Below are 21409 nucleotides of genomic sequence, written 5' to 3' on the forward strand. Positions count from 1 at the left end.
GACAGAGGCACCCTCTGCACTGCTTATATAAACAGTGCTCCCTCAAGTTCTCTTTGGAGTTTGCTGCTTTACCTCAGAGGATGTTGGAGACAGAACATCAGGCGAGAGTTTTATACATTGACCACGGCCTATCAGCCCAGAAGTTTTAAGTACAATAAATGTATCACATTGTTCTCCTGAGTGATGTATGGCCACCCTTAACAGCAGACTGGGCCCCAGGTTCATAACTCCATCTCTCTCTCTCTCTCTCTCTCTCTCTCTCTCTCTCTCTCTCTGCCACTCTACGATCGACGTTGAATATTTGCCTTTCCAGTCTCTTGCATATATTTTTTTATAGTTGCATATGCACCTGTTTGTTCCCATAAACAGACAAAAGACTTCAAAAATATAGTAATCTCATATATTTGATGTATCTTGTCAACTGATCAAAATTTCACCTATCAAATTAGTGTTGTTTGCATATTTACGTACTAGTCACTGAAGTCAATAGTTGGACCAGAAATTGAATATATCAGTATGCTAATGTAATTTAAAGCTATAAATTCAACATGATGACCTGTTACAGGATCTCATTCAGTTTCTGATATTTTCACAATGCACAAATGTACCGAATTTGTTTTTTAGTTATTATATTCTTCTACTAACTTTCCTCGCCTCAACAAGTATTGTAAGGTGGTCATGTCAGTTTGATATTTGTATGTCATTGATGTGTATGTCAGAGAGAGAGAGCAAGTTACGTTACATTAAATAACCTTTGGTCTTGTTGTGGAACAGTTTTAGCCTCTGTGTATCTGATACATTCTTCGTTGAAGCGTGGTAAGTGATGGATGTGTCTACTAGTGTGGTGTTGATTTGTGATGGTATCTGTTACATGAAGAAAGATTTATGGTAAATGACAGAAAGGACGAATATGATGTATATATTGGAAGGCAGAAAGACTATAAATTTTGAATAATGTTATTAATTTTGAAGAGAAGAAGTTTGTGGTGAGATGGCAGCACTGCACCAGCAAAGAATGATTATTGTCAGCCAGTTAACTTGCTCAGAGGTGAGAGAAAGACCATGTTCTTCCCTGTTTCATGCATCAATATATTAACTGATTAAGTTATTTGTTTTTTATAGAAATTCTTTGTTAACATTGTACCTTTTATGAATCATTGTTCACTTTGCTAACCATAGTATTGTTTAGATCAGTGTTATGTGTGAAGATCATGCGAAATTTTACTCTGCCTTTTTTGAAAACATACACCCTTCTAATATCATTGTCTTGGAACATCATTTTATAGGAACAGTTACTCTCCCCACCCCGCTGTTTATCATTATGAATTACTATATGCAGCAGTTTGAATATGCATTTAGAAACAGAAATTAAGCTTAGCTACTGCCTCTTTGCTGTGTGCCATTGTGCTTTTAAGAAAGACACAACAATGTTGTCAAGATGCAAGGTAAGTGGAAATTTTGATTAACGCCAGGTAATTGTTTTACTTCAGTTGCACATTTAATATAAAGATAAGTTGCATTATGAGCAGTTACAGTTCATTTCAAATTAGATTCTATTTGTTCCATGGTTAGCACACCAGTCGAAGTTGGATAACAGTTTGTGGGGACACTGTTTTAGTAACAGATTTTATAGAGAGAGAGGTAAATTTGGGGAAAATTTCAGACAGAAACAAATATAGTTGAGAGGTGGAAGCCATATTTCCCCAGTCACTGACCTTGAAATGTTGTCGAGTATGTCCAATTTTCATAAGACACCCAGCGATACTCAGCATCATTGAAGCGATAATAGATATCTTCAGGTAAGACTCCAGCAGCTCTGAGGTCTGAATATATGCCGCCAGGAACACTTGCAGGAACTGTGATGGCTGTTGGCAAAGTAAAATGTAATTTGCAAACAATTAAATATTAAACTTCTGATTGGGTTTAAAGTAAATGAACGAAAGAAAAAAAATATTCCAGGAAGTCAAGAGAAGTCTATAAAAACCAATATAGTCTCAGACTACAGACCTTTATTCTAGGGATGAAAAACAGAGAAATAGAAAAATGTTCTTGCGACTTCAAAGATGGTACCGATGTATGAAACATTCATACATTTATATCTACATTTCATTCTATTCATATGAAACATTACATAAGGCAACTGAAGTTGCCTCCTTGTGGTTCTCCCCACGGCACCATACATTTCTGCTTTGCACACCTCCTCAAATGTCTGAGCCAATAGAAGCACAAACTAGAGGATTTTCAATTTATTGCTGAAAAAAAAATGTCTGCTTAATTTTGTCAGGTTTTTCTTGAAATTCTGATTTCAAACCACAAATTTTACCAAGAATAAAAAAAAATATTTTTGTTCCTTAAGAAGTAGCTAATCAAGGAAAGTAGGGTTAGGACAATGAAGGGGCTGAGGTATATTAACAAAATTAGAACCTATCTGTGATGTGAAAAATACCATATGTGTGCTTTCTTTATACTCTGGTGTAGCTTCCCATGGCACAGTCTTGCTGACTCAATAGTTTTGCAACTCAGTATTGAACATTCAAGTTACAGAATGTCAAATTCTTGTGATGATGAAATTTAATTCTCTGCATTCAGTGCAATTGACAACTGCCTGTTTAATAAAACTTTGGGCACAGAGTCCTCACTAAGCATTGACAACGGGAGTGGGGGCGGGGGGGGGGGGGGGGGTTGACAATGGGTGGGGGCAGTCCACCCTCTCCAACCCCAGGCTCGATAAATATTATATGAATGCGTGGTGGTGTCTGGTCTTTTGGACATATCCAAAAGACCGGACACAATGTAGGATACACAGCTGAGATACATATCATCTAAACTGAGGGTGGAGGGGGGGGGTGAAAGGAAAGGAAAGGGAAGGAAATAATAACATCAGCTGCATTGGGACTTTATGTGAAATCACCAAAGACCAATGAAAATGTGTGCTAGACCAGGACCCGAATCTGGGGTCTCCTGCTTATTTGGCAGTTGCATTAACCACTGCACCAACTGGACACAATGTTTATCACAAATGCACGAACCATCTCGGCATGCTCCCAGCTGACTCACACTGCCACCTAGCACCACCTATCCCTAGTTCCCGTCCATGTCTTCTGCACTCGCTAACTTTAGATTCCTAATAGAGGTCGAACACAAATGTGCCTCCACACAGAGGTTGTGAATTCACTGCCTATTGATGTGAATCAGCTGTTTGGATGTGGGGTGTCTGTTCCTTCAGACGTGTCCGAAACCCCAGACACTACTAAAGGTGGTAGATTCACCGCCCATTGGGGAAAATCATTTATATGAATGTATGGTGAGGAATGTAGTCGCATTGTTCCGAATGACGACTTGCAGTCCGAAGGTTTCCAGCTGTTCTCACAAGTTTGCGTATCCTTGTGTTTTTTGGTCATTAATCCATTATCTTGCAGCTTTTTGTGCCAAGATGGTTGCCTGTAACAAGATGCTGATCACGGATACCAATTTAAAAATATTCCATTAAAATGCTAGAATTTATTATACCTCACAGCATGTTTGGAATGTCTAAACTGCAAATTCGCAACATTCTAGCTCCATTTCTGTCTGAATTTAATACAGCTGATTAAATGTGGAATACTCTGAACACCACAAGTATCAATTACCTTCCCACCTTTCCCTGTCTCTCGATCAAGGAGTCATGCAGTACGCCATAGGCGTTGGTGTATGTCTTGAGAACTGTTAACATTATTAAAAGGAGAGTGCTATAAACAGGCCCAGATTTAGGTAGCAAGGCACCTGTAGCAGTGTTGTACTGCTCGTCCACTGTTCAGCATTATCTTCTCATATGTAAAACATTCTCGGTTTTCTTGCAGAGACAGTTCGGGATAAATTCTCGAGCTTTCGACGATAGACTCCTTCGTCATCGCCAGGAGCAACTGATTGTCTTTACTGCTGCTTTGGTGTCCTTTTTTTATAGCCCGTGGATGGCTTGTGATTGGTCGGCGATTACGTACTGCTGTCGCAAATGGTGTCAATGTGTGTGCTGGTGGCTCTACCGTTTCCATTGGAACATAAACCTTGGAAAGAATGTCTCTGCTGCTTCTCTGCATCTAGCGCTCGTTTCCATGCACTGCTCAGATAGTATCCGCTGTCGCGTTTAAAGTTCTTCTTGCTCATTCTTATTTTAACAGCCTCCTTTATAACAGAATCCTAGTATGAGGAGGCATGGGACAGAATTTTCGTTTCAGTGCACAGTATTTCGTGTTTCTTCGTGAGGCTGTGCTCCGCAATTGCCGATTTCTCGAGTTCTCTAATTTTAATATGGCGTTGGTGTTCTGCACAGCGGTCAGAAACGGTACGAATGTCTGACCTACATAATTACTTCCATATTCACAGGGGACATTATAAATTCCAGGGACCCTGAGGCCGAGACTGTCCTTAACAGGGCGCATCATCTTCTTAATTTTCTTAGTGGGACGAAAAATCGGTTTATACCCTGTCTACCCAGGACTCTTCCTATTTTGCTGGATATAGCGCCACAAAAAGGAAGAACCGCAATCGGTGTTCCATCCTGTGAGTGTGCAGCTTTTCCACGTTTTCTTTCTTTGGAGGACACTGCCTTCATATCGACTGCACCAAAGCCATTTTTTCGGAACACGTACTTCAGATGGTTAATTTCAGAATTTCAATCAGAGGCCGTCCACGGGCTATAAAAAAGGCCGCCAAAGCAGCAGTGAAGACAGTCAGTTGCTCCCGACGATGACGATGGAGGCTATCGTCGAAAGTTCGAGATTTTATCCGGAATTAACGCGCTAAGAAAAACGAGAATGTTTCACATATAAGTGCCGTCGCGAAAGACTTCGTTTTCACTATCTTCCCATCTTTTTAAAACGTGTTTGCTTACTTCATTAATTAAGCAAAAGTAATGTCTATTAAAACTTCACTAATTTAAGCACAAGTAGACGTATTGCACATTGATTTTTTCAAACATTATCTAAGCAACATATTCAACATTACTGAAGACGCTAAAAATACTTGTCAAAGTTGACTCTTATTAGTTCTGGTCACATACCAAGGAAAAATCACTGGTTACGACCATTATAAAATTGAAATAACGCTTTTCGACCACTACTTACACTAGAACCGACCACGTGACGATGGTACTTCAGTATCTTTTCCCTGAATGGGAAGAGAGAGAGAAGTGTTGAAGATTTTTATCACCACTCAAACTACCAGCATACCAGCAGGCATACCGGACAGTAGCTGGCCGTTGAGAATAATAATTTCTGCAGACTGTCTCGAAACTGATTGAAATGTCTGAAGTTCAAGTAAAAAAGTGTAATGCATCATAATAAAAATTTAGATCTCTTAGCAGAACAAATATTTTGCAACACACTCCGTAGCTGTGTGCACCATAAAAGTAAACGTTGCACAACATCAATTAGGAATGTATAATCGACGTTGTGTTTAGCGTTGTAAAGTGGAAAGCTAACACCGCGATATGCGCTACTCGGCGGAAGCGAATAAGAACATTTGTGTGCATAAAAGGATTAAACATTGAATCATGCTTGAAAACTTTGCCGACAAGTGTTGAAACACAATAAAGAGACACTGTAAAAGACTGTAAAGAGACACTGTATTTCAAACAATAATGTGTGAAAGGAATGTTGATAGCAAAAAGAACACTCAGTGAGGTAGTTGTCACTAACCTTAATTGAAACGAACGGCTATCAGACTTTGGGAATATCTACTGGTCTGACTGTTGCGAGGAGGTGTTACACAAGTAGTTTGTTACATATACCAACAAGGGATTTTAGTCGAGCTTTGTTAACATTCTAAGCAAAATCCTACACCCTGCTCAGAAGAATGAACACACCAGGAAAGGGGCAATCAGCTGGAAATGCATCGTTACGCAGTCACTACCAGAATACTACACGCTGTTCCAAAAACATTATCGTTAACTCTTTAGTATAGTGCGCACAAAATGCCGTGGGTGCTAGATGTGCAGTTGGCTGGGGAAGCGTGGGGACACCAGCAGTGGTGGGGGTCGCTCACAGCGCTGTAGAGAAAATGCCAATCTGACCGCCTATAGCCGGCCATTGTGGCCGAGCGGTTCTAGGTGCTTCAGCCTGGAACCGCGCGACCGCTACGGTCGCATGTTCGAATCCTGCCTCGGGCATGGATGTGTGTGATGTCCTTAGGTTAGTTAGGTTTAAGTAGTTCTAAGTTCTAGGGGACTGATGACCTCAGATGTTAAGCTCCATAGTGCTCAGAGCCATTTGAACCATTTTGACCGCCTACACTCACGTTTTTGGCAAATATTAAGCGAAGCCCCTCCACACCCACATTTCCATGGTGACCATTCAAAAAGGTCTACTGTCACCTCTGCTTTCGTTAGTATCTAAAAAGAATTCCAAAGAAAATGCAGCGGTTTATTTCCGCCTGGCTTGTTAACCATTTGTAACTTTCAGAGAAAAGTTACGAGTGGGGAATTTTGAGTAAAACCGACACATTTCTCTTGTTTCCATGTTAACATTTGCTTCTTTTGTCAAAACTCAACGGAGCTTACACAGTCTCACCTCGCTAACATGTTCTGCAGACGCAACTGTGAGAGAAATCTGAAATATACTAGACTCTCACTAATCCGGCCCTCAGTAGTCTGGCCTCTGGGTGATCGAGTGCACATCCAAAACAAGTGCAGAATGAATTATCGTGCTAACAATGCTTAGTTAAACAATGCTTTACACAAGGTGTTACAAAAAGGTATGGCCAAACTTTCAGGAAACATTCCTCACATACAAAGAAAGAAAATATGTTATGTGGACATCTGTCCGGAAACGCTTACTTTCCATGTTAGAGCTCATTTTATTACTTCTCTTCAAATCACATTAATCATGTAATGGAAACACACAGCAACAGAACGTACCAGCGTGACTTCAAACACTTTCTTACAGGAAATGTTCAAAATGTCCTCCGTTAGCGAGGATACATGCATCCACCCACCGTCGCATGGAATCCCTGATGCGCTGATGCAGCCCTGGCGAAAGGTGTATTGTATCACAGCCGTCCACAATACGAGCACGAAGAGTCTCGACATTTGGTACCGGGGTTGCGTAGACAAGAGCTTTCAGATGCCCCCATATATGAAAGTCAAGAGGATTGAGGTCAGGAGAGCGTGGAGGCCATGGAATTGGTCCGCCTCTACCAATCCATCGATCACCGAATCTGTTGTTGAGAAGCGTACGAACACTTCGACTGAAATGTGCAGGAGCTCCATCGTGCATGAACCACATGTTGTGTCGTACTTGTAAAGGCAAATGTTCTAGGAGCACAGTAAGAGTATCCCGTATGAAATCATGATAACGTGCTCCATTGAGCATAGGTGGAAGAACATGGGCCCCAATCAAGACATCACCAACAATGCCTGTCCAAACGTTCATAGAAAATCTGTGTTGATGACGTGATTGCACAATCGCGTGCGGATTCTCGTCAGCCCACACATGCTGATTATGAAAATTTGCAATTTGATCACGTTGGAATGAAGACTCATCCGTAAAGAGAACATTTGCACTGAAGTGAGGATTGACACATTGTTGGATGAACCATTCGCAGAAGTGTACCCGTGGAGGCCAATCAGCTGCTGATAGTGCCTGCACACGTTGTACATGGTACGGAAACAACTGGTTCTCCCGTAGCACTCTCCATACAGTGACGTGGTCAACGTTACCTTGTACAGCAGCAACTTCTCTGACGCTGACATTAGGGTTATCGTCAACTGCACGAAGAATTGCCTCGTCCATTGCAGGTGTCCTCGTCGTTCTAGGTCTTCCCCAGTCGCTAGTCATAGGCTGGAATGTTCCTTGCTCCCTAAGACGCTGATCAATTGCTTCGAACGTCTTCCTGTCGGGACACCTTCATTCTGGAAATCTGTCTCGATACAAACGTACCGCGTCACGGCTATTGCCCCGTGCTAATCCATACATCAAATGGGCATCTGCCAACTCCGCATTTGTAAACGTTTCACTGGCTGCAAAACCACGTTCGTGATGAACACTAACCTGTTGATGCTACGTACTGATGCGCTTGATGCTAGTACTGTAGAGCAATGAGCCGCATGTAAACACAAGCACCGAAGTCAACATTACCTTACTTCAATTGGGCCAACTGGCGGTGAACCGAAGAAGTACAGTGCATACTGACGAAACTAAAATGAGCTCTAACATTGAAATTAAGAGTTTCCGGTTACATGCCCACATAACATCTTTTCTTTATTGGTGTGTGAGGAATGTTTCCTGAAAGTTTGGCCGTATCTTTTTGTAACACCCTGTATACTGTATTTGAAATTGTAGCTTTCTTTACAGTTCGGAATAATGTCTTCTAGAAGGAAACATGTTACGCAGAAACTCGAAATTTTAGATGAGTTAAATCGAGGTCCTTCACAGAAAGCCGTTTCTGCTGAGTTCCATGTTGGATGAGCAACCGTTTATGACATCAAAAAGAAAGATGATGCTATTCGACAGTAGGCCTACTCAACAGAAATGGGTAGTGAGTTGCGAAAACGGAAGATTATGCGAAATAGTGAGAATGAATAACTTTACAACGCAGTAAAGTAACTCCAGTCAGTGGCCCAATTACAAAGAAAAGAAGCAGCTACATTTAACAAACAACATGGCGGTAGTAACTTGTTTTCAGTGAGCGAAGTTGGCTATCAAACTTGAAAGTTTCGGCAGCCGACAGTCACCGGGGAAAGGAGCTCAGCTAACGATAAGGATGCTGATGAGTTTGTAAATAAGATACATAAGATAATAAAGGAAGAAGACTCTTCTACAAGATGCTACCTTCAAAAACATTAGCTGCCAAGAACGAGAAGGAAGCTCATGATTACAAGCAACAGAAACAGCGCGTAACATTAATGACACGTTTTAATGCAAATAAGAGCTACCGCTTATGGTGATGGGAAAATCACAATATCCGCATTGTTTTCAACACATTGACATAAATACTGTACCTGTGGAGTATTGCGCTCAGAAGAAAGCGTGGATGGACAGACAAATATGCTCTCAGTGGTCCCATGAAACGTTTGTACCAGCAGTGAGAAAAAGAACTAAAGAAAAAAAAAGCTTCCACTGAAAGCTATCCTTATAGTTGACAATGCTTCCAGTCATCCTTCACATGTTTCTGTAAGTCCAATGGTATACATGTACAAGCACTCTTTCTCCCACCCACTGTGATGGCCCTTATTCAGCCTGTGGACCAGCGAATTTTGGAATAAATTAAACGTCATTATCGACATTTAATACTTGTCACCTTGCTGAACGATAGCGAAAACGACTCTATCGAGATTATGTTGAAGGCATGAAAAGCAGTTAACATACATGATATTGTTTGCCAATCAGCCGAAGCATTACATCGGTACTGCATGTTTCTGCTTGTTACATAATGTACTCCAGGAAGATCTTGGCAGCTTCTGCACCAGCGGTGTGAGAAATCTTCATGTTCTCTCCTCCTGTGTTCTCTTCATCACTTTCATTATTAATTTCATGTACGATTTTGATTATTTCTTTATCTGTTAAAGTTTGGTCCGTATCATAGTTTTCCTCATTCAGCCACTTAGTAACATCTTCATCATCAATTTCTTCTCCTCCTGGAAGGCTGTGGAACATGTCAGTGAACAAAGTAATTGATAATTCCGAACTGACTGGCTCATCGCTGTCACTCACTACTAGATCCAACTCGGCATCAATGGATGGCCACAGTTTTCTCCAGCTCTTCATTATTATAGCGCTCTCCACTTTAGGGTTAAAGTGCCTATGCGAATCAGGGTTGATGGTGTTGTGTGGCCTATACCACGTCATACCACTATGCCAGGTACTCGGAGTCCCCACATACGGGAACACATTTTGACGCTTTGCACAGACGCGGGACTAGTTGAAAAGACGTTGTGGCGACACTCCTGTTTCCGGCTTTGTCATTGTGCCCATCACCCTCGCTGCGCCTCTTTCTGTTGACGTGTCAGGAGAAGCCGAAACAGTGGCCCCGTGCTGACCGACCAAGTTGCACCAGACGGTATCGGACGGTCCATGTGGATACATGTCTTGCAGCAAGTAAGCATTTTTTAAGTCTGGCTACTCCATAATAAAGCCGATATATACTCAGTTCAAGCGATTTTGACTTCAAAACTTTATAAAACGAACAAAAAATAAAGCCTTAATTTATTTCATGTTACATAAAAAAACCAGGCCTATGAGATCAGCCGTCAAAAGTGTTTTTGGACAAATGTTTAAAAAATGCTGGGTAATAGTGTTTGTGGACATTAATACACTCGAATGACCTGCCTGATTGTCGACTGGGATTACCTGTCTCATTGTCGTTTTTCTGTTCTTTCCCGTGTTAACGTTAGTAAACGTTTCTTGTCCACTGTGGACTTACTAGAACACTGCAACTGTTGAAATGGAAGCCAGTTTATAATGAATGAACTACAACTAGTTGTTTTTAAAGTCGTTTATTTTTCCATGATATTTCAAGATGCCTGGCATCCCATCTTCAGATATTTACATTTACTTACTTATTGTGAGCATTGTTTCTTTACTAAGGACGTTGCAGAATTGCGCAACGGAAGTTTTGAAGACAGCTATTCCAAAACCGTCGTAAGTAAGAAACAGTGTTCATGACGCGTAAATAAACGTAAACATCTGAAGATAGAATGATATCTCAAATGGCTCTGAGCACTATGGGACGTAACATCTGTGGTAATTAGTCCCCTAGAACTTAGAACTACTTAAACATAACTAACCTAAGGACATCACACACACCCATGCCCGAGGCAGGATTCGAACCTGCGACCGTAGCAGTCGCGCGGTTCCGGACTGAGCGCCTAGAACCGCTAGACCACCGCGGCCGGCAGATAGGATGAACATAAAATGATTGTACTCTCAGAAACGCCTATTTTGGGGCATAATTTGTAGGTGTGGCGTGTTGGAAAAAGGTTGTCAATCATGCCTGTGCGTTATCGTACAAACATCAATGTCATCAACGCTATAGTTTTGACTTCATGCGCTAGGTGTGCTGCTGTCGCGTCACGTGACGAAGCGGACCGCGAGCATCCGTATGTGAATCAGTCACCAAAGGTTGCCCATTCCTGGCGTAGAGTATGGCGTTCCCGAATGTATCGATTCCATACATGCAAGACAGTCGTGTGGTTCCTGCGAACGCGAGCGGCAGTCTCGCTGGATGACAAACTTCAGTCTCGAAAAGCTGCATTCATGACACTGTCGAATTCTGACAAATGCTGATACAGATTTCTCCTTCTCGCATGAGGCACAATACGATGTCCTCGCAAACAAACGACATTCAGATGCGACTTTTGATTGAGAAGTCCTCTCCGTAATCTTTCCTTATATACAAAATGTAGATGGGGTTAGTCTTACCCACTTGAGCGGTTGTGCTGAAATGCTAATCATTTGAGTATACTGCCAAGCAGTGTAAGTATAACGTTTGTTGCATGCTGCCTTCATGGTGCTGCAACTCTAACGGCCAGAAGGGCAATTTTTATTTGATGTTGCTCTGTCTACTACATCTGAGTCGACGTACGTTGATTCCTGACAGTTGCAGCTGGGAAAGGCAGCTTCGCGCGCCTGCCTCAAACAATAAGTAATGTAGTTTTGTTTCAGCTACTGTTTCCACTCGCTGTCGTTAGCGCTTCGCTGTTGAAAGCTGGCAACAGCGCTGCAGGCTTTCAGGGAACACGCTGTCTTCACTACAGAGAGTTCTGCTTCTCTGTAGCAGCGTTGCTGCTCTGAGCTATGATACAGTCGGAACCAGCAGAGATGCGTCGCTTCCCTGATGTTGCGCACTTTTGGTATCTCGCCGCGCGTAAGCAGATAAGGTCTCGTCAAGAGTACTGAGGACTAGATCATTTATCGCTCAAGTGGCCAGAAGGTTCTGTTATCTCGCACTGGACACAGTTGCGCTGACCTAGGCAATGTTGAAACAAAACCTTGAAACTGCCGGGAGGGATTGGTCACTGGGTCAGTGAAATGCTTTTCTTATGCAATGCATGACAGTAAAAGTGAAGCACCCAGAAGAGGTGGACGAGGGCGTGTGATGTTCTTTCAGTGGATAGGAGGGTGTGTGATGCTCCTTCAGTGGTTATGAAATCTAGGAAAATTTACAACTTAGCAGCGTGACCCTACTTATCAGTATGAATTTTCGCTCCACCAAGCCTGGATGCATTTCTTTGGGAAGAAACCATTTTATCCTCTCCTGAGGCTAGCTGGCCCACAATGTTTAAGTGGTCCTTGATATCCTAGATACTGTCCTAGATACTGACACTTGGACAGAGTGTGTTCAGTCGGGGACGGATCTGGTGATCTTGCTGGCCATGAGAGTTCCTCCCCATCACGCAGACACTTCATAGAGACTGGTGCCGTGTGTAGACGAACATTTCCCTGCTGAAAAATGGTTCCACGATACTGTCACGTGAGAGGTAACACATGAAGGCACAGAGTGTCTGTGATATATCGTTGTGATCGTTGGAGTACCCTCAATTATTAGCAATAATGATCTGAAGTCACACACGATAGCTCCTCACGCCATGACACCAGGAATAAAACCGCTACGCCTCTCCAAAATGTTGGAAGGATGGGACCTGTCGCCATTCTCGTCGACGATGGTCATTCATGATACTGCAGAACCGTGGTTCATCGCTGAACACCAAAGCGACGCCATTCCTCAGCAGTCCATACCACATCAATCGAAACGGCGGCGCCATTGTTGTGGTGTCAACGACGGCTACGTATGGGGCGATAATTTCCCGTTCCGCATACTGCTAGTCTGCGATCAATGGTGTGGGATCACACGGAATGTCGCTGGGAGTCCTTTACTCGTTCTTGGATGGCAGGCGCAGACCTGAAAGCTTCCCGATATGCTTGGTGCACAGTATTGCAACCCTCGCTTTTGCTGGCCAGATATGGTCAAAAAGTGGAACCTTGGCAAAGACTACGCAAGCCATCTTGTTCCTATACAGTCCATCATCGGGTCACTGTCACATCCGAAAGCAGTATAAATAGATCATGCGTCATTCGATCAGCTGGTCAAATTGAGACATAAAATGAGGCACCATGAAACACTGCAAGGTGCTCAAAACACTGTCTTATACCAAACGTCGCGCCATTCAATAGTTCTTGCCTGCAGCTCCCTCTATGGCCACAAGATATAACGGGAGCACAGACCTGACGCTACTGCCATTCGCTCTTGCTCGCCAGCTGTGTTAATATCGAAGTGTTATTGTATAGATCTTACATGACAACCTTGGGCCTAGAACTTAGTTACGATTTGGATTGCACTGTGGATTTGTGAATTGTATTGTGAACTTAATTACGTAGCGACTTGCTATGAGAGCAATAGACGGTGCCTCCTTCAGTGTGGAGAAGAAGATAAGTAATCTTCTTGATCGCTGGCGCCTTACTTTGAGACTAATCTTTTCTCGGCCATCAGATCTTGCGCCACACCCCGGTCACGTCCTGCTACCAATTCCAACTTATGTTTGGCACTCCAGGCAGACATGAAAGTGTGTATATAGGAAAGATTAAAGGTGCACAGATTTATAACCGGCGTAACGAAAATGTGGTTGCACCACCTGCGTATCTGCAAACGAGAGAATGTTTACATCCAGACGCGACAAGGAATGAGAGAATAAGCCTAATGGAAAACAGAAAATTGTCTAAGTAAATGCAGTGCTTTCGAAAGCGCACATTGTTGAACATTCTTGAAATCAAAATCTGCTGCTCGGTAACATTTAATCCTGCTTTGCTGCAACATGTGCTTTCTAAAAAGCTTGGATCGTCCTCGGCATAAAGTGCACAAGGTAATCGAAACGATTGTGCTCAGACCTGCGGCAGCCTTCAGAAGTAGATCCAACGACTGAGGAAGGTTGCTGAGGCGTCGCTGCAAGTTTCAACTGGTTCCAAGCATGCTCATGTCAATAAAACATGATGAACACCTTCACTGCAAGAGAGAATGGGGAAGTTACCAACTAAGTGGACCTAAAGTGAAGTTGCTAAACACGGTTTTCGGAAATTATTTCACCAAATAAGACGCAGAAAGTATCCATGAATTCGAATCAAGAATAGCTGGTAACATGATAAACTTGGAAACAGAAACTAGTTTTAGTCACTCAATCAAAGCGACATGCAACCAGCATGGATTCAGAAAATATCACTCTTGTGAAACACAACTGTCATTTTATTCGCATGAAATTATGAATAGTATCGACAGGCAATCTCAAGTTTATTCCATAATTCTAAGTTTCTAGAAAACTTTGAAAACCGTTCCTCACTAACGGCTTCTAACCACTTTTTTGAAACCCTGTCATTTTCTCCCAGTGTAACTCAGAAGTTTGATATTTGGCTCGAAGCCTGCAACCTTCCTCTGTGTTGGTGCAAAAGTGTGGCGCCCCGCAGCCCTGGGGCTCGGAGATGCTTCAGACAGCAAAGTGTCGACACATACAAGAAAAACATCGGTGCTGAGAAGTCCGTGTGAGATGTAAGGTGGGTTAACGGTGTCATACTGACACCAAGTTTTCCCCCAATTCTGCCCGACGCCACCGTGGACGTATCGCACCATGGGAAGATCGTCAGACCTCCGTTGACCCACATTGCAACCCTCCTTTTCACAGCTTTGCATCTTTGCGATGGAGGTCAGATCTGTGATTTTGATGCAGAGCATTGAAATCACTCGGTTTGGGGGTGGTCGAGGAAAACATTTCGGATATACCACTGTTCAAACAGGAGTCATAAAACCTTAACTTTTCCCGGCGAAGGAAGAAGAAATGTGCAAGCAAATTTAATACCTCGGTTCACAGAGGAGAAACAAGGAAGACACCACACACAGAACAAGTGTCAACAGAAACAAAGACAACCAACATCAGAAATATCAACAGGTGAGGTAGCACTAATTCTGTCCCTCTGTTTTTTGATGAGAGACAGAGCCGGATTCCAAGAAGCATTTAAACAGAACTAGTGCTACCTCACCTGTTGATTAATAGTAACTACCGATATTTCTGAAGCTGGTTATCTTTGTTTGTGTTGACCCTCGTTCTGTATGTGGTGTCTTCCGTGTTTCTCCTCTGTGAACCGAGGTATTAAATTTGATTGCACATTTCATCTTCCTTGCATTTGTGCCTTGAGAATGGCAGGGTGTGCTCCTATCGAAATATCGGCGGTGTTCGACGACGTCACCCGGCAGCAAACCCGTAAGTTATTTGAACAGGAGTCATGAAGTGCGTGAATGAAACCGCCCCTTCCCTTGCGGCTTTCGTTTTTAAACATTTCACAGTTGAAAACGACAGTTTGTAGTGCGATGTGGAACAAGACGACGCTCTTGGTGACTTTTCACACTGCTGAAACCCCCCTGACGCTTCAATACTTCTCTGAGGACATCCTACGGATGTAGCCCCGTCGAACGTGATCTCACCCCATAAGAGTGTACAGTGGCCGCAACTTTTGCTCTGGTATTTAGGGTGGTATCACTAGGGACTGTCCGAAACCATTTGGCCGAATCTGAACGTAGTCTGAAGAAGAAAAGGGCGTTCAATCCCCCCTTTTTTCGCACCGTCGTGGGCAAGAGGGGAGGGGGCATTACGGCATTAACACATACGTGAATAAGACTTCAAAGGGTCCTTTTGAGACACCGCTCCCATCTCGGCTGCCTCCTCAATGCTTCCTCCACACTTAGACTACGCTGAGCACTTGAAAAATGTGACTGTACAGAAATAACATTCACCGGTAATTAAGAGCCTGCGTAGCGGGCAACCTCTTCTATACCTCTCGGCGGGCTGACGCTATATCGTTGATGTAGCACCTGACTCCCGCGTACCAAATGTGCAAACATGGTGCAAATGGCTCTAAGCACTATGGGACTTAACATCTGAGGTCATCAGTCCTCTAGACTTAGAACTACTTAAACCTAACTAACCTAAGGACATCACACACATCCATGCCCGAGGCAGGATTCGAACCTGCGACCGTCGCAGCAGCGCGGTTGCGGACTGAAGTGCTTAGAACCGCACGGCCACGACGGCCGGCGTACCAAATGTGACGGGTGTCGGACGGGGTGCCTGTTCCACAGGCGAATACGAAACAGTGCTAAACTAGTGGTCTCAGAGGACCCTTTGTCATTTTATTCGCGCAAGTACGTGTCAATTCCGCACTCTCCCCCACAGTGCATACACCACAGGAGTGCACGAAAAATGGACGAATGAAACAGCATAAACACACTTTTCTGCTTTGGGTCACATCCAAACTTCGTCGAATGGCTTCAGACGTGGTTCCACGCCGTATACGCGTTCAGTAATTGCGCCCATGCTGCGCTCCAAAGGGTGGAATCACGTTCATTGGGGTTACAAAATGGTTCAAATGGCTCTGAGCACTATGGGACTTAACATCGGAGGTCATCAGTCCCCTAGAACGTAGAACTACTTAAACCTAAGTAACCTAAGGACATCACACACATCCATGCCCGAGGCAGGATTCGAACCTGCGACCGTAGCAGTAGCGCGGTTCCGGACTAAAGCGCCTAGAACCGCATGGGTTGGGGTTGCAACCATACGATGTCCTCAGAGAACTGTTGAAGTATCCGGGGAGTTTCAGCAGTGTGAAAAGTCGTCAATAGCGTCTTTCTGTCAGACATCGCAATGCACACAGTCATTTTCCACAGTCAAATAATACAAAAATGTGCGCCCCTATAGAAGAGGTGGTTTCCTTGACGCCCTTTACGATACGAGGGCTCGGTATTCAGAGAAGGGTTGAGAAATGGGTCAGGGGAGGTATGACGACCTTCCCATAGAGTGTCACGGAATAGATGGCGTTGGGCAGAATTTTGGTGAAATTTGGTACCAATGTGATATCATTAACCCACATTACACCTCATACGAATTCTCAAGTCTGGATTTTTTTTTCTTTCATGTGTCAGCATCTTGATGTTGGAAGCGTTGACGAGCAGATGGTGACTCTGCAGGGCGCCACAGAGGAAGGTTGTAGCTTTTCGAGCCATATTTCCAACTTCTGCGACCCAATGGAAGAAAGTTACGTGGTTTCAAAAATCCAACCCGTTAATCTTGTTGCGCAGTGCAGTTGTGCGACTGGATTCGTAATTTCCGGTAAGCTCTTCAGAGTCGACGAAAAAATCATCGCCGCCCATGGTGGCCGAGCGGTTCTAGGCGCTACAGTCTGGAACCGCGCGACCGCTACGGTCGCAGGTTCGAATCCTGCCTCGGGCATGGATGTGTGTGATGTCCTTAGGTTTGTTAGGTTTAAGTAGTTCTAAGTTCTAGGGGACTGATGACCTTAGAAGTTAAGTCCCATAGTGCTCAGAGCCATTTGAACCATTTGAACCAAAAAATCATCTACTGAAATTGAAGTCATATCTGGGATTCCGGAAGGAAGTGTCTCTGCTGTCCTTTATCTATATGAACAATTTAGGAGACAATCTGAGCAGCCCTCTTACATTGTTTGCAGACGATGACGTCGTTAGAGTCTAGTAAAGTCCTTTGAAGATCAAAACGAATGTAAAAATGATTTATACAAGGTATCTACATGTTGTGAAAAGTGGCAGTTAACCTTAAAGAGTAAAAAGTGTTAAGTCCTTCACGTGAGCACTAAAAAAATCCACTAAATTTTGATTACACGAAAGATAACAGGAATTTGAAGGCTTGATCGAGTCAACTAAATACCTAAGGAGTACAACTTAAAATAGGACCATCACACTGAAAATGTTGAAATACGAACCAAAGATCGTGTTTTTATTGGCAGAACACCTAGAAGAGGCAACATATCCACTTAAGGGACTGACTTGTAGAGTATTGCTGCACGGTCCGCTTGGTATAGATTGACAAAGGACGTTGAAAAAGTCTAATAGGGCCACCTAGTTCCGTATTATCGCAAAGTAATGCAAAGAAATGACAGATATGATAAGCACATTGGGGTGGCAGTAATTAAAAAAATGGTGTTTTTCGTTGCGACGAGTTCTTCTCCCGAAATTTAGATTACGAATTTTCTCTTCCGAATGCTAAAATAATATCTTGACTCCCTCCTACATACAGAGAAAGCACCATCGTAAGAACATAAGAGAAGTCAGAGATCCCACCGAAAAAATAATTGTTCAATTTTCCCACATGCGTTTCGAGAGAACAGCGGTCGAGAAAACTGTGAATGTGGCTCTGTGGACCCACTGCCAGCTACATAAGTGTGAACTGTAGAGTAGTCGTGCAGATGTAGATGTACCGCATACCGTGTCACGCAGTTTATTCCAACCTCCATTGAGGTAGGTGTTCACTAGCCTGGAACAGTGTGCTTATGACTTATCGTCTCTAAAAATAAACCTGTGGCTGAAACGTTGAATGTAGGGCTGGACAATAGGTTGGAAGACCTTGTCCTGAAACTACACAGCCCTGATAGCGACGAGAATCTTTCAGCATCTGTGCATGACTGGCTTAAGACATGACAGATGCATCTTCCTGCTGAACTTATGAACTCCATACCTGAGAAGTACATAGATAACTGGCTTCATCCGCATTCCACACCGATCATCAGACGTCAGACAAGTCCTGCTCTCGTCGCAAAAGAGAACCTGGCGCCATTGATCCATGTTCCATTCCATCTGTTGCCTTGACGTCTTCTTCACACACAATGGCGCTGGGGACTTCGCACTGTTGTTCGTTAAGGACGCCCATAAGCCAAAATAATCGTTTGGGGACTATTGCATTATTTCGTGCCGGCATGGCACTCGCAGTTACTTTCAAAACGAAGCTCTGTTGCCTTCTGTTTCGTGTTCCGTTTCTTTGAACCTTAATCTGACGAGAACTTCAGTTTCTCTGCGTCTCTCGTTAGCAACTGAAGCGTACGCGTTCTGTGCTTGAAATGGTCCGACGAAACATGTTGACAGTGACTGCAAGTTGCATTCTTATATTCACGATGGTGAACATAGTCCATTCCACTCACTGCAATGCATTAACAAGTACGTAACCATGTATGGGCAAAACCGCACAAAAATATGCCTACAGTATAGATGGCGCATCCCATATACAGTGTTATGAGGCAGGTGCATGCAAAATTGCGTCTTACCAAGCGAGCTATTTCATTGATAGTGTATTCAAGGTGTAGAGAAAGCAAATGCGGTAACGCGAAGAAACGGAATATCGACATAACAGAATTAGACCCACACATTTCAATGTTGTGACTTATTGTTACATTTCCCCCTACTCGAAATAATTATACTAACTGAACAACAAAATTTTTCTATTGACCTCGTAGTGTTCCGCAGTTCTTCAAAGTGTAAGCGTGGGATTTCAATAAAGAGGTCAAAGCAAAAAACAAAAATAATGGTATTCACATCTGAATAAAGCAATTTTATCGTATTCAGGTGGTTCAAATGGCTCTGGGCACTATGGGAGTTAACATCTGTGGTCATCAGTCCCCTAGAAATTAGAACTACTTAAAGCTAACTAACCTAAGGACATCACACACATCCATGCCCGAGGCAGGTTTCGAACCTGGGACCGTAGCGGTCGCGCGGTTCCAGACTGAAGCGCCTAGAAACGCCGGCCGCACCGGCCGGCTTTATCGTATTCAACATTGCTTCTACATTCAAGTAGTTCAGTATCCTCGTTTGAAAATGTAATAAGGGTGGAAAATGTAGTAAGGGTGACGTTTGATACCGAACTGCTTAGATGAAGAAGTGATGCTGAATACGAAAAAAGTGGCTTTAGTGAGTTGTTCAAAGTGGTTCAAATGGCTCTGAGCACTATGGGACTTAACATCTGAGGTCACCAGTCCCCTAGAACTACTTAAACCTAACTAACCTAAGAACATCACACACATCCATGCCCGAGGCAGGATTCGAACCTGCGACCGTAGCAGTCGCGCGGTTCCAGACTGAAGCCCCTAGAACCTGTCGGCCACCGCGGCTGACTTAGCCAGTTGTGCGTAATGTTTTGTTCCACTTCATTTTGATCACTTCACTGAAATCCCACACCTGCACTTTGAGTATTGAATAGCTATGCAACACTGTCAGGTCAGTAGAAAAAGTCTTTTTTTTCAGATAGCGTAATTTGTTTTAAGCAGAGGGTGATGCAGCAGCTGGTCCTGTTATATCGAAATTTTGTTTCTTTGCATTAACAAGATTCCTCTCTTGGATCCTGAATAGGTGATCATCGAAATGTATCTCGTGGTAGGAAGAGCTTTTTTGCACGCGAATGGCTCATACCACTGTTTTTGGAATCATGAGTGTCCGCAGAAATTTTTCGAAGAGGGGACAACATTTTGAAACTGCCACTTTCTAAGTAACTGAAACAGTCAGATGGAAAACGTCTTGTGCTCTAGGAACTAAATTTGACAGGAAGTGCACAAAACTTATGTCACGAAAGATTGACAGTTATTCACTTAGTAACTAGGTAAGCATATTCGGTCGTAGCTACAAAGTATACCTTTTTATGTTATTAATACATGATGCAACAGAAAAACGGGAACATTTCCACAATCCAATAAACCTAGCAGTGATGAAGGAAAGAAATTGCATTAACAGTAATTGAAACCTCACAACTTTACCATTTACGAAACATTGATGACATTTATCATTTTTTAAAAAATTATTTCTATTTGATGGCGTCCTCCTGTGCGAATACATTCGTGAAATCTGCTGTTGAGATTCCTTATTGACCGCTGCAACATCTCAGCCGGGATACTGTGAGTTGCATCCCGAATTCTCTGTTTTAACTCATACAGGTTTCTTGGTCGAGTCGTGTAGACTTTGCTCTTGAGGTAGCCCCACAAGAAAAAAATCACAAAGGGATGAACCTGGCGATCTAGGGGCCACAGAATGTTACCGAATCGTGAGATTATACGGTTTCCAAACAATTCTCCACATACGCCATTGATTGGTGTGCAGTGTATGATGTCGCTCCGTCCTGTTCAAACCAAGCTTCTTGAACGTTTGGAAAGTTGTACAATGCAGGTGTAACGAAAGTTCGTAACATCTCCACGCAACGATCGGCATTGACAGTTATTCTGTTTCGCTGTTCATTTGCGAAAAAATACTATCTGATAATTCCAAGTGATGAAACACCACACCATACTGTCACTTTACCAGCGTGTGAAGGGCGCTCATCAGCGTCATTAGGATTTGTGTTTTCCCAGTAACGGTAGTTCTGTATGTTCACGTAGCCTGTGAGATGAAAATGTGCCTCATCTGACATCCACAACTTGTTTAGAAATTCATCACCATTGATTATTTTTGATATAATTTGTTGACAGAATCCTAATCATAAGCGGTAATCTTTGTCCTTAAATTGTTGCACCATCTGTAGTTTGTACGGATGAAATTTTAAATCAGGATGAAGAATTCTGCGAACACTCTCCTGGGACATTCCAACCACTGCTGCTTGCTTACG

At 43.1% G+C, this 21409-nt stretch overlaps 1 protein-coding gene across 1 annotated transcript in view; it reads right to left on the reverse strand.

Annotated features, from left to right (window-relative positions):
• LOC126267487 (beta-mannosidase-like) overlaps positions 1-21409 on the reverse strand; it is a 309954-nt gene that overhangs the window by 265459 nt on the left and 23086 nt on the right. The window contains exon 2 of the mRNA XM_049972771.1: positions 1716-1865. Within this exon, the coding sequence (XP_049828728.1) occupies positions 1716-1865 (150 nt within the window). The remainder of the gene's footprint in view (positions 1-1715; positions 1866-21409) is intronic.

This window comes from Schistocerca gregaria, chromosome 4 (genome assembly GCF_023897955.1).
Source record: "Schistocerca gregaria isolate iqSchGreg1 chromosome 4, iqSchGreg1.2, whole genome shotgun sequence".
Lineage (NCBI taxonomy): Eukaryota > Metazoa > Arthropoda > Insecta > Orthoptera > Acrididae > Schistocerca > Schistocerca gregaria.